Source organism: Numenius arquata, chromosome 12 (genome assembly GCF_964106895.1).
Source record: "Numenius arquata chromosome 12, bNumArq3.hap1.1, whole genome shotgun sequence".
In the NCBI taxonomy this organism is placed as follows: Eukaryota; Metazoa; Chordata; class Aves; order Charadriiformes; family Scolopacidae; genus Numenius; species Numenius arquata.
This window is the reverse complement of record NC_133587.1, coordinates 2,658,399-2,672,542: the sequence shown is the minus strand read 5'-3', so window position 1 is coordinate 2,672,542 and position 14,144 is coordinate 2,658,399. Positions and strand designations below refer to the sequence as shown.

Genomic DNA, 14,144 nt, shown 5'->3' with positions numbered 1-14,144 from the left:
TATTAGGGACCAGATCCTCTGGCGGTTTAAACCCCACGCACTCCATTGGAGTTACCGGTGCTTATTTCCACGAGTGGAGAGTGCGGTCCTTGCTTGTCACAGACATAGAATAAAGCTACGGTAGCCCTTTCTTTAAATAAAATTAAATAACTGCATATGGCATCGGCGCACAATTTAAAAATGTGCTTCTGCTGTTAAGAAAACAGCGAGCGCACCAGTGGTTAATTAAATTATTTCTCTTGAACTAAAAAAGAAAATAATAAAAGTGATAATATTACTATTAATTTAAAAACCCCTAGGGACTGCAGAACGCCCTCTCATCCTATTTTTGACACTGAGAGAGTCACTTCCATGCGCACAGCGCTACATATCCTCTTCAGCCGGCAGCGAGGGCTTGTGCTCCTGGGGGTCACAGTTGCCATTTTCGGATGCATCCGAGCTGCCCGGAGCCGACTCCGTTGGCGGGGGCTTGTAGAGTAAACAGGCGACTATAAAGAAGGTTGTCCCAAGCACCTGCAGCCATGGAGACACCCCGTTACTCTCTGCTCCCCCCAAAACCAAGTGCCCAGTCCTCATTCAGGGTGAGATTTGCAGACCAGGCTTTGGGGAGGAGATGAGGGTGAAGGCCAGCAGACCAGCCGGGGCAAAAATCTGAATTTAGTCAGCCCCATAGCAGCGGGACAGAGAATTTGGAAGGGTGTTCAGCCCCACACAGACACCTGGAGCACAGCACTGTGCAGACCGACACCACCAGAAACATTGGCTGGAAGGCTTCTGAAAGCCTCTTTAGCACCGCAACTGCTGAACACCACCATCCAGGGCAGGTGCTTGTCTGGGAGCAGTTACAACGATGGTTTTCAGCTAATAAATAAGAAACATAGAGCTAAGCTCTCTTATTTTCCAGCAGCGATCGGGCAATGGTTATTTGCAGCCTGCCCACAATGCCATCCCTCGCTCCCACTAACACACTGTAGTTAAATATTTTACTCCATTTCTAGCAAAAAATCACGTCGGTGACTGTTGGGAGAAGAGGAGGTACTTCATATGGTGCAACAGAAGCTGTAAGCCTACAACGTAAATGGAATTTAAGAGAATGATGGTGCCTGGAGCACCATTACCTGGCGGGAAGCAAATGGAGCTTTTGCCTTCCCTGAGAACATTTCTAGTGTGAAAATCTGATTTGGGCTGGGGGGTGGAGGGGGAGCAGATCAGGACAACCCCATTTTGTAAAATTCTCTCCCAGAGCAAAATGCTGTCTCCTAAAGACCTGCTGGCTTTATCCAAGAGCAAAGTTAAGGGGCAGCATCACCTTGTAGACCAGTCCAGCGATGAGGGTGTATCGGCTCATGGCTGAGTTCTGGTAAACGTAGCAAGAACCTTGCTCTCCACACTGGTCCTGCCAGAGCAGGCAGGATTTATCGATCATGGACCCGAAGGCGATGGGGCCAGGGATGCCTCCTGCAGGGAGAGAGGGTGGACCTTCAGTCTGGGCTGTACATACGCACCAGCCTTGCAAGGTGCTCGCAGAAAAGCATCAGGGTCTGCTGCTACAGTAATTAAGCAAACTCATCCTGCAACATCTGGAGCCACAAGGTACCCAAAATACGCTGAGTTTCAAGACTTGAGAGTCCAGAGTCTTTTGACCACCCTGACCTACGTGTTGCACAAGAGCCAAGAGGCAAACACAGAAGCTTCAACGCCTCTGCTCCTTTTTTCTTAAAATAAGGACACGTTGCCAGGACTTTGCTTCTCCACCCCACCTGTGACCTGTTACAGAACCCTTCACTCAGTTTGCAAACCACATGCAAAGGGAATTAGGTTTTTCTGACTGACAGCAAACAAGAGAAAACATCCTCCTTTTGACAGCATGTGCGAGGAGGATGTTTTCCCCTTTTTTTCCAACCCAAGCCGTTTTATTCTTAGGTAACAGCTTGGCACACGGTCCCCAAAGCCAACAGACCATACCCATGCCCAAATTCACCGTACTGTACCTAGTGTTCGTACTACAATCCACTGGATCCCGAGGGCAAATGACCTTTGCCTGTCGGAGACACACCTGGGAAACAAAAAGGGATTGTTGAAAAATGCTGCCAGGCTGCCCAGCACCTCCCCACCATGCACTTGGGTCCAGCACGCTTGGGGCCTCCATCCTCTCTGGAGATCAAGGTTCACCTCGGTGCAACCTTCCCCCCCACTCCTGCTGCCACCTAGGACACACACTTGGGCGTCCCACGTCAAAGGATAGAGCTGCCAATGCCAAAATTTGCTCTCCCAGCTAGACAGGGAAGGGGAATTAAGTCCCGATATCTCTAGGCTGCCCTAATGAGGTGGTTTCCATCACACCTTCCCCATGGTTTGAACCAGCAGGATGAAGTGGAGAGGTGGGCACTGGGGCTTCTTGCAGCGCTGGAGGAGGACAAGGCGATGCTGTGCTTACCGCAGAGTGGCCGTCAGGGCAGGAATGCTGCTCAGGAAGGTGAAGAGGATCACCACGAACATGAAGAACAGGAGAAGGGGCTTTTTCGCACAAGAGGAGGTGCATTTCCCTGCCTCTGCATTGCCAGGGCCGGGCAGGAAGGTTTTCTCAACGCAGCTACACTCGTGGTAGACCTGGGAAAGAAAGGCTGGTGGGCGCTTTGCTGGGCAGAAGGGTGACAGTCAAAGCAGGGCTTTAAAGAGAAAGAAATTCAGGGAGGGCAGAAACCAACCGGTTTCGGTCCCAGAGCAGAGCAAAGCAGAGCAGAAATCAAGCAGCATTCTTGACACACCTCTGTTACAAAACCAGTTGTTAAATAAAAGAAATTAACTTTACCAGGCAGCCCTTGAACGCTGAATGTTGTCATTACCCTTCTCCAGCCTTTGCCTGTCTCAATGAGCGACATGCTGGAAGGATGAGGAGCTGCATCAAGCTCACTGAAGACTCAAAATAAGCATCGGGACAGGAATTAGGCGCCCATTGACCTCCTCGCCTGCCCGGGTGATTTACCACAGATTTTGATGCAGTTTAACCCAGAGCAAGGCAAAACCAAAGCTGGGCACATCGAGGGAGGCGAAGCAGGGTGACCTCAAGGTACCTTCTGCCTTCATCCCATGTTGCCTGAGAGCACCCTCTACCCGCACGGGGCTGTCTCTGCCTTTTACGCTGATTTGCAGCGGAGACCTTCGCAGAAAACACTCCCGAGAAGACGTGCCACCATCTTGTTAACACAGAGTGCTGTCAGACATACCTTCTTGCCATTCCTGAGGTTTTCAGACACCTCTTTGCAGCCGGCGTGGCAGGGAGAGTAATACATAATGTCATCGCTCCCGCAGACAGGGCTGTAGGTCTCCTGTAGACAGCCGCACTCGGCGTTGCAGGCTGCTGTCAGGTTTAGGTGGCCACCGGGCAAAGCACTAAGGGAAACACAGGAGCAGTCAGCGGGGAGGTGCCAAACAGCATTTCCCACGAGTAAATGGATAAAGCAAGAGAAGGAGAAGGGGGGACAGCAGTAGGAGATGTGGCGGATCCCCATGTAGCATAAAGCCAGGCTTGGGAAGGGTTTCATCTCACCCAATTTTCACCATCAACAGGAATCGTGCCCTGGAGTTGTTTCTTTCCCACAGCTACCAAGGGAGTTTAAGCGACCATCTCACAGGGAGACACCTCCATTTGGAGAGGAGATTCCCACTTTTAGTCCAGTTTATCTCACGGAGATGAGGGACCTTGTGAAGGCAACTGAAGAGCGAAGTATCTCACACTCTGGTGCTGCTGATCTCCCTTCCCTCACTAAAGGGGGAGCCTCTTCCATAAACTCCAATTAGATGCAAAAATGAAGACAACTATATTCTGGGTCTCACCCAGACTGACTGGACATCATCTTCCATGACCCACACATTCACACGTGACTACCCCCAGGAGCCTGTATTTGGAGTTATCCTTCTATTCTGACCAGGGCCAGGCAGCAACAGACAGATGGGATGATTGTTATTACCTTCCTTCGTACATCTGGGTTACTCCTGCCATCGGCATGTTAGGGCAGTGGATAAAAAAAATGAATATAGCCAGCAGACTCGACACTGTGCAAAGTAAACACAGTTTGATGATTCCTGAACAGCGGAGTTTAAATTTATTCACAAGGAATCCTCCCAGGAATGTGCCTCCCCCTCCGGCTGGCACAACCAGATAACCTGAAAAAAGGGGAAAAAAAAACAACAAGCAAGTTTAGAAATGTCAGCAAGGAGTTTTCATGGCTGAATACATTAACTGCAGTGTGTCTGCCTGAGAATAACCCCTTGGTTGCTGCCTGGCTTCTTGGTGGGAGTTCAGTGGACATTGCTATGGTAGGTGGGCCTCCACAGCAGCTCAGGTAACACAGCATGAACTTGGTAAGGCAGCTTTTCCTACCCAGATACCTTACAAAAGACAATTTTAGGAGCACATCATGAGTACTGATGCTCATTGGACACCAATTCCTTGGTCTTACGATATGGCAGCCTAAGTGAGGATCTTCCCAGTGGTGGGATGCTGACAAAATATGCCCCCCAGTTCAGATATCCCTCATTAGAGGAAACATTTAGTTAATGTTTCCTAGTAATGCACTAGAAGGAACAGACTATACTTATTTTGCCTTCCTCTAGAGGGTAACAGATGGCTGCAGAAGCGACACATTTCTTCCTGATGTCAGTAGACACAGCTCTGAAAATGCACTTGGTACAGATGTGCTGATGGGAAATGATCCTATCTAATAGCTGGAAAGGAAAACCGCTCTGTAAATGAACTGCAAAGCATGTTTGTCTCCATTCTAAATGAGCTACAGCGCTCTTGTATTTGTAGGCAAATGGAAGAACATTGAAAAAAAAAAAACTGGTTTCCTTACCAAAAAAGGTAGCAGCTTCAGAGGCACTTAAACTAAACTGGGACTCCAGGAACTTGGGTCCAAATGTGGACATCCCAGCAATGAGGGTGGCTTCGGTTGCTCCTGCTAAGCAGAGGAAGATGAAGGTGGGGTTCTTCAGAAGCAGTAGTACTGATCTAGGAAGGATAAATATACTGGAATCAAACCAGCGCTTACCCTGGCTGTCTTTGACAGCCCCATTGGATACAGCCAACCAGCAAGAGAATCTGAGGAACGTCAACAAAACACCTAAAACAGGAGGGAATAATCTGGGAGTCTTCTCTGTGGACCTCATAAGGGCACCAGATGGGTCTGTTTATCTCGTGTGCATGTTCAAAAGGCACACTGGACACCAGCAGTGTGTGTGTGATATAATTCACACTCAGGGTGCCCACGACTCAGATTTGGATGATTTCAGTGGTAATTTTCCAATATTCAGGGCCAGGCTGAGTATCTTTCACTCCTTAAACGAGGCAATAGTGAAAGGACACTACTCCTCACCAAATCTCAATCATTTCAAGTCAATCATTTCATTTTAGTCCCTGATGGCTGTTATCTTGATACTCCAGACTCAAACCAACCAAGGGCAGGGAACAAAGTCGTGTTACATCCTCACGTCCTCATGTACACACATGCCACTCATGTGCACCCACAGCCTCATGAGAATGACAATTTCTGATAACCCTGGACGTTTTGCAGCTCCGGGGAAATACCAAGCAAGCCTTTCTATATGGAGGAAGCACCTCCAAGACACCTTATATCCCACTGGAAAACAGAATGCAATCTTTCTCCCACAATCTAAGCACAATTTTACTTTAAGCTTAACTTATAAGTTGAGCAAATCCATTTTGTTTTCAACCCACTGGGATTTAGGAGAGCCATAGATATGCCTGAAAAATTGCCATGTGTCATTTATATGCGGAAGGATGACCCAGCAACGATTCCGTCTCGGAGACACGGAAATTCCCTCGGGCACATGGGATGGTCTCAATTATCTCTCACTATCTCGGATATTGGACTAAGGACGGTCCGCACTGCTTTGCAACGAGCTTGAAATTCTGCAACGTGACTTCCCCCAAGCCCAGCCCAGACCAGTACCAGAGATCACCCCGTTTCTGAGATGGGCACAACCCCGACATCCCGCAGCGACGGCAGCGACAGGGATGCCGTGGGATGCTCCCTGAATTGAAAGGCCCAGTCACTTACCACCTACTGCTTTGGAGGAAACGTGAAATCAGAGACGACCTACTGCAGTACAACTGAGTGAGAGACGTGCTGAGGCTCAGCGTCGGATTTATGCAACTTTAGCCCCATAAAGTCGGGGATCTCATTATACCGAAAGAACAAAGAAGCTGAAAGGCAGAAATACCACACATTCCTACTACCTTGATTACAGGGGGCTTTATACTAACCATTGTATAGCTGTTGGGATTAGTTTAATTTACTAAGCTATTTTCCAGGAATTATCTTTTCGACTGTGCTTTATTTGGAAGCAAAAAGCTTGTCTCTCAGTGAGAAAACACTTCCTGGGGACCTTGTGGCTGATGTAGAAATTGTACAACGCCTTCACCTTTTTACAGTTCAAGAGCAAAGAGGCGTTGTTCCCTGGCACGGGTGTGACTTTGTGCCCGATGGCCAAAGTTTACAGGTTAGACCTGCAGATAGGAAAAGGCAGAGGAACTCCTTTCAGTGCTGAGTAATGATCTACTCCTGTAATTTAATCTATTTTTAGACAGAAAATGTAGTTGTGAGGAGCTACGGCATATAAAACCTTACCAAAGTCAACACAGTCCTTTGCTATCAGGAGGATTTTAATCACACCCAGAAACCACTTAACTCTTGAGTGGTCTTGGCTTTTCTGGGTTCTTGCAGCCAAAGGGATTTCAGGAAGCTCAGCACTGCCAAGAGAAGAATCCCACCATCTCTAAAAGCTTGATCCTGCAATTCCTGACTGATACGGGCACATACAGGCACTCTTTCCTCATGCAATGGTCCTGCTGAGTAGGTTGGGACCATCTGTTCAATCAGAGCCTGCTCCTTTGAGGAACGCTCTCATGCCCAGGGTAACCCAGACCGTAACGGAGCACGGCCACAAGCTAATGAGTCAATAATGACAGGCGGATATTTATGCAGTCTTAGACCACGTGAACAGGGATTTCCAGCACACAGAAATGACACCTGCTGTCACCACCACCGAGGGAAGGGAGGGCAGCAGGTACGTCCCGCAGGAACGTAAACCAACCTCCCCTTGCAACACACAGAAGCTCAAGCAAAGCCTTGAGACAAGCTGAAGCCCTGCTCTGCCAACTGATCTGAGGGGGGGGTGAGTGAAATACTGCCCGTAGCTTCTCCTGTTGAAGATGAGGGCTTGACAGAAGGGTGAGTGATCCTCACAAATTCTGGCCCACAGCTAGCTAGGACAAAGCCTCCTCTTCTGGCGCAGCTCTGCGTGTCTTCTGTTTGAATCCCTCCGCACTGACAGCAGGGGTTATTTCACGAGAGCAATCATACGGAACCAGAGAAAGGGAAATGCTATTTTATCAGGCCTTTTCAACCCAAGAATTAAGACAGAAGTCTCTTCAGGGCAGAGGATTAAGCTGTACGGGCTGCATTCCTGTAAGCTCCTGCTATCAGGCAGCACTCTGAATACAGCAATTCATTAAGCTCGCTGCGAGAGGACCTGATAGTATTTTATTTCATCAGTATTTCTGCTTATCTTTGTGAGGCTCTTGCTGTCCATACTGTGAGAAAATGTGTAGCATCCGATCCCTTCCTAAAACAAAAGCAACAGTGTCCCTCGGCCTCGCTCTCCAGCCTGGGCCACGCGTCCCCGGGAGCCGCAGGCACAGATGGAATCTCCTCTTCAATGCAGCTTTCCAGAATAGCAACCCTTTAAGGCACTTCCCTTTTGTTAATCAAAACCAGGGAACACAAAAGTCTGTTGGGTTTTTTTATGCTTTCAAAAGAAAAACCACGCTAAGGTCTGGACTGACCTGAATTATTTGATAGGAGTTGCCCACCTTTGGGTATTCGTTCTTCAGGAATGAGGGGTGAAAGAAGATGCTCCCGGAGGAGGACTGGCTCCGTACCTGCTCTCAGACAGCCTCCCCCGGGAAACAGTGGCCGCTTTGTTCCAGAAAAGCAAGAAAAGCATCAGCCACCAAATTTCATCCCTCTCTGCTGCCCTGTTTGTGTTGGTTCTAGTCAGAACCTTATCATTATTTAAATGCAGGTTTTGAATTTAATTTCCGTGCGGAGAATAAGCCCTGACCTTGGAAAATGGCATCCAGTCAAGAATGCCATTTAATAACAGTATTGAAATCTGTTCAATGTAACATTCTTCATAAAACTGCCTTAACTCCTGGTAAACTTCCTGCGAGGTCTCCAAAAAATTTCAGACCAATGGGAGTAGTTGCACGGACACAACACGGAGCGACTGCTGCTGAAAACTCCCGCTCCCAGGCACCTGCTTCAACCCTCCTCTGCCAGCAAATACCACAACTAAAGTTCAGAGCTAATTTCTGGCAGCACCACGGGGTTTGGCAATGCTGAATGCTTGCCTCTGCGTGGGGCAGCCGTCACGCACGGATGCAAACTCCTCCCCGAGAACGGTCTGGGGAGAAATACAAAAAAAGAAAAATCCCTTTATGGACTGCAAGCTCCGGAAGGAATCGATACCCAGATATCTCCGCAACATCCAGCTGAACCCACGCCATAAATAAAGCAGCCCCTATCCCCCTCTGCCTTCCAGTTAAATGCAACTCAACACCAAAACAAACGGTGAGAGATTTCAAAGATCCACAGCAAATCTTTCCAGGTTAAAAGAGCACATTGAATTTTGGCCACTCACTCGTTCCCACCCAGGATCCCCTTAAAATCATTTCCTACCAAACCTCCCCTGGGACAAGCTGCTCGCCCACAGCATGGAGCCAGGCAGGGATTAAGCGCGCTGCTGCATCACCGCTTTGCTGGAGAGATAAGAAGTAGTAACACATGAAAGGTGGTTGGAAGATGCAAAGGCAAAAGGAAAAAAAAAAGAAAAAGGAAACTAAGAATAAAAAGAGAACGGGAACTGAAAGCTACAGTGCAGGATATCTTGTTCCCAAGATTCGGAATGGAGCTGTAGAGTTGAGGGTTTTGTTTCCTCTCTTTTCTCATTAAAAGGACAAAACAGAGATGTAACACAAGCAAAAATAGAGGATGGGAAGAGAAGCCCCGAGGGGACGGGGAGGAGATGAGGTTGGCCAACACCCAGTTGGGCCGGGCAGAAGCAGACAGGAGGAGATAACGCCGCTGGGGAGAGGGAACGAGATGGCAATGCCTGGCCATCTCCTGTCACCTCAAGACTGGCACCAAGCCACTCTCAGTGAAACTCAGCGCGTTGCACCATACGACTGCAGGACGTGAGCTTCTGAAAACCACCGACACGACCAGCTCCTTGTCCCCTGCTCTCCCACAAGATCCCCAGCACAAGTTCCTAGTTCAGCCCAATTGCCAAGAGCCCCCGGGTGCTGATGGGACCAGGCGCTTTGCAACCTCCTCTGCCAGGAAGCGCCATCCCTACGTTTGGAGAGGGGCAAAACCTCTTAGCGTCCTACAGAGCAAGCTCAGTTTGGACCCATTGCTCTCACTCCCTGAACCTCAGGCGTGGAGTGGTTTTCTCACCGAGGCAGATCTTTAACCGTTTTCCCAAAGTCTGGATCCGATGCTTTTTTGTGGCTCCCATCCTTGAGCTGATGAGCCTCTGACACCCTCATAACGATGTACCGCTGGGATCCTGAAAATGAGAGGCAAACGGGAACGAGGAGCAGGTGAGACATGGGATGTGGATGCTGCCGAAGCGGTGGATTTGCAGGGGGGAAATGCAACGCGACATCCTTCCTCCTGCAACGGTTCAAGGGAGGAGCAGGGAAACAGGCAGCTGGAAAGCCTTGGGGGTTAAATCCACGTAGGAATTACAACTTAAACACTGGAAGCTCTTCCTCCACCCCTGTGTCCCCAGCTACACCCGTGCATAGGGAAGCCAGCCCCAAAGGGAGAGTGAGGACCGTGCAGCCCCAGCCCCAATTCCCTGGATCCGCGCGTACCTGGGAGGCGCTGGGGGTACCCCAGGATGGGGATGGAGATGAGGAGGGAGGCTGCTCCGGCCCCGAGGAAGCCGATCCACCATGCCCCCACCCACAGCGTGTTCTCCGGGGTGATGCTGATCCTGTAAGAAATGAAGGCGAAAGGAGACAAGGGAGGGAGGTGGCGGTTCGGGAGGGAGCGGGAGAGCTCGGCGTGCCTCTGGATGAAGCTGGCAGGGGTCGGGGGGGTATGGGGGGTACTTCAGGAACAGAAACCAAGCTCTGGCCTCTCTCGTGGCAATCTGCTGGGATGCCATCTCCCCCATCCCTCCCGCCACACCACAGCGTTCCCTCCGTTACCGAAGAGCACATCACTTATTGAGCGTGGGAAACTACATCATTTAATCCTCCTTTAACCTCTGGCTTGGACATTCACCTCTCCCCATCTCATTTGTGCTTTGGGGGTTGGTACAATCCTTATTCCACCCCAGAGCCACCCTTTGCAAGAAAACTGGTGGAAATAACCCATTCCATCCCCTGGTAACCCGCTCCCCCTTTTTAACCCATTCATCTGCCAAAGAGCCTGTAAAGAGATAAAAATAAATTACAAATGCTAAGAAGCAAGGAGGGACAAAGCGTCCTGGCTGGATGAGCAGGAGGAGGAGCAGCGCTGCTGGTAGCGTTGCCTCATCAGGGAACTCATTCAAAAAATTCACCTGCTGCTCGTAGCCTCATTAGCACGGGCAATGCAGCGTGAGGAAGGATTTAAGCTGACAGGTTTGTCAGCAGTTTTCTTCCAGCAACAGCACTAACGCAAACCACCCTTCCAGCCTCGCCCCCCCTCTCCCCCCCCAGCAGAAACACCGCTGAACACCACGGGCACATTTCCACCCAGCCACCGGGTCATTGCTCTGGATTATCATTATTATTATTTATTTATTTTTACCCCGAAGGAAACATATAGCATAAAGGAAAAGGAACAAGATTATTTTTTAGCGACTTACTCTCTGCCAATTTCAGTATAAATATTTAGAAACATTCCTCCTACCAGATAACCCGCTGCAGGCCCAAGGATTGCAGCAGTGTAGAAAACAGCTGAAAGGGAAAACAAGCTGCGTTAGAGAAATTGCAGCGTTTCAGCCAGGGATGTTCCTGGTGCCCAGCATCCCCCACCCCACCACGGCAGCCCGATTCCCTCCTGGATCCGGGATGCCCAGCCTCCTCCCCCCTCGCAGCCTGCTCCTCAAAGCCAGAGTTTCCACAAGTTTTCGTCTCCCGTTTGTGTCCCTAGGAAACTTTTGCATCCAACCTGGGGATTTTTATAGCATGGGGCAGGCAAAACCGGTCCACTGGGAAAACGTATTGATGTAGTTACCGTGTTATTATTTAGCAGGGATGTAGATGCCACGTCCCGACTGCCGGCGTGATGAGCAGCGGCGTTATCTCCCCACTGACAATTTGCAATGTCTACGCTAAATGTGGCACCATTGGCACTTATTTTGGTTTCCTGCCATGAAAAGGCCATCAACTTACTGATGATCTCCTTGTGATCTCCCTCTCTCCCTGCACAGACTTCTGCTACAACACCATGGGCAGCCTGCAACATTTTGAAATTGCTAAAAGCTCAGCCCTTTTAGCAATTATCTCCAAATAGGACTGTTAAGTGTTTGGCAGTTGCTGAGCAGAGGAGCGCGCTGAGCCTCGTCTCTTGGCTGGGCTTTGCACCAGCAGCATCTGAGCAGCCCGGCGACCGTCTCTCCCACGCTATGGCACTAAAGGGGTGATGTCCCCTTGCATGGATGAGGTACAGCCTCACGGTCGCTTGCCAGAGACACTAATGCCACACACGTCGGGGGCAAGCTGGAACGCTCTCCCCAGCTGGTCCCGTGCCGGGAGCAGGAGACATCTCCTGATCTGCAGGGCTGTGAAAATACCCAGCCGCGCTTCCAGGTCCTGTCTATAAATAATCAAACCCTCCCCAACAACTGCCGCTTCCCTCTGATTACCCGTTATTGGGAACAAAAGGCTGGGAGCACCTCGCGTGAAACCGCTCGACGCGGTCTGTTCGGTGCCAAGGCAGATGGACCACCTCTCCCTCCCCTCACCCAGCCCGTGGGTCCGAGCTGCCCCCTCCGGCTCCACTCACCAATGTACACAGGGGAGTAGTTAGTCTTGACGTTTTCATCTAAATAGGTGACGCCGAGGGTGTAGAGCGGGGTGGCTCCCATCCCGTGCAGGAACTGCCCCAGCATGAAGATGAACCTGTAGCTGGAGAGGCTGGAGGAAGCCTGGGCGCAGGGCAGGCTCTGGTTCCCCCCGCAGACCCCCACCTCAGCCGCCGAACGCACCTCGTACCGCCCCGTGGTGAAGTGGGGCAAGGCGAAGAGGAGGGAGCCCAAGCCCATGACCAGCACGCCCCAGCCCAGCCATCGCGGCTTGTGGCCATTCCCCCCAAAATAGCTGACGAAGGTCAAGCAGACGCAGGCGGCGATGTCGTAGGAGCTGGCGATCAGCCCGCTCTGGTAGCTGCGGAGGTCGAAGCGTCGCTCGATGGAGGTGATGACCGTGTTGATGAAGCCGTTCACCGTCATGCCTTGCAGGAAGGAGGCCACGCAGAGGAAGAACAAGACGCCCTTGGACGTGTTGAAGGGCTGTAGGCACCCAGGGGTGAACCCCCCCCAGCCGCACGCCAGTTCCTCCCCTTCAGCCGACACGTATTTAATCCCTTCGCCGAACTGGGTGCCCTCCTCTGCCGGGGTGGGGGAGCAGAGGGGCTCGGCGCAGGAGTCAGAGGGGCTGGGGATGCCGGAGGACACCGTGCCATTGCTCAGTGGGGTCCTAGATGGCTCCTGCCCCCTCGGGGTGGCAAAGGTCCGGCCAGCTTCACCGGGAGGAGGAGACGGGCGGGAGAAGTCGAGTGTCTGAGCGAAACAAAAGCCATTTTCTCCAGTCGAATTCTGGGGCATTGCCATGAACGGGAACGCGGGGCTGGGCGGCAGGTCACGGTGGGGTTGGTGGCCGAGGTGGCTTCGTGGGGCAGCGAGGACCTGCCTACCCGGGAGATGCAATTTTCAGCGCTTACATCAGTAGGGAGATGACGAAGGTCTGAGCCAGGACCATTGCGATCTGCAAAGAGAAAATTTTTAAACGTGACTTTTATATAAAACCATTCCCCAAACCTTCAAATGTTGTTTATTTATTATTTTTTTTTTCCCAATAAGTATTAGCATTTCACCGTGCAGTTCTGCTGGATGTGTGCCCTCCCCCGCGGGGTGTGCTGGTACCTCAGGTATCAGGACACCATTGAACGTTACAGAAAAGAACAAAACATTCAAGGGCATTTGAAAAAGCACCTCTAAAGGCAGCCTCTGCTGAAGCCCCTTATCCCTCCTCTCCAAGAGACCCTGATTAGACGCCGGACCTTCACAACCTCTGTCCTTCTTCCCCCTGCAGAGAACGGCGCGCTCAGCTACAGGTTTCCCACTGCTAAAAGTCCTTTGGTCTCCCTTTCACACTCTGCCAGTAACAGTTTATAATTATCCTGAAAAGTTTCCACAGTCAGATTGATTTTATTCCAAGCCCTCAGATCTGTTTACAACTATTCAGTAAAATCCTTTCTATAACTAATTAGACTACATGCCATTTCAGAGCGAGCTGGAGGGCAGAGGCAGCTGACTCTAACCTGATTACCGATGCAGGCTGCCTTCCTTCAACCCGGTCCTGTGCATCGCAGCACCTGATCACGCCAGCAGCCAAGGGTGTTTGCTCTTAAATGCCTTGGCTGAACTATAAATGATGAAAACAAGACGGTTCTCCCTTGAATGCTGGTCTTAAACACGCAGCAAATGCTAGACGAGGATAGAATCGTAGAATTGCCTAAGTTGGAAGGGACCTTCCAGATCATCGAGTCCAACCATCAACCTAACACTGACAAAACCATCACTGAACCATATCTCTAAGCACTGTGTTAGGAGAGGGAGAAGGAAAAAAAATAATTTCCATTGGAAGGGACCTACAATGATCATCTAGTCCAACTGCCAGACCAACTCGGGGCTGACCGAAAGTTAAAGCATGTTGTTCAGGGCATTGTCCAAATGTCTCTTAAACACTGACAGGCTTCAAGAGGTTCCTACAAAAAAGTTCCACTTGAGATGGCAATCAGCCTCATCAGCAGGGAACAGGAAAAATGGGCGTTTCCTTTCCC

General features: G+C 50.4%; 1 protein-coding gene across 1 annotated transcript; it reads right to left on the bottom strand.

The window, feature by feature from the left end:
- Positions 1 to 363: 363 nt before the first annotated feature.
- On the bottom strand, positions 364 to 12,912 carry SLCO4A1 (solute carrier organic anion transporter family member 4A1). The gene is made up of 11 exons (XM_074157471.1): positions 12,087 to 12,912; positions 10,945 to 11,035; positions 9,962 to 10,083; positions 9,540 to 9,651; positions 4,857 to 5,011; positions 3,972 to 4,167; positions 3,228 to 3,393; positions 2,438 to 2,610; positions 1,992 to 2,056; positions 1,310 to 1,458; positions 364 to 513 (listed from the first exon to the last, which is right to left on the bottom strand). The coding sequence occupies exons 1-11, from the start codon at positions 12,910 to 12,912 to the stop codon at positions 364 to 366; spliced, it is 2,205 nt and encodes a 734-aa protein (XP_074013572.1).
- Between the last annotated feature and the right edge of the window lie 1,232 nt (positions 12,913 to 14,144).

Coding starts and splice junctions, on each gene's coding strand:
- SLCO4A1 (XM_074157471.1), bottom strand. CDS start 12,912: ATGGCAATGCCCCAGAATTCGACTGGAGAAAATGGCTTTTGTTTCGCT. Junction 2,611..3,227: donor ACCTCAGGAATGGCAAGAAG/GTATGTCTGACA, acceptor TTTCTTTCCCAG/GTCTACCACGAGTGTAGCTG. Junction 514..1,309: donor TCGCTGGACTGGTCTACAAG/GTGATGCTGCCC, acceptor CCATGGCTGCAG/GTGCTTGGGACAACCTTCTT.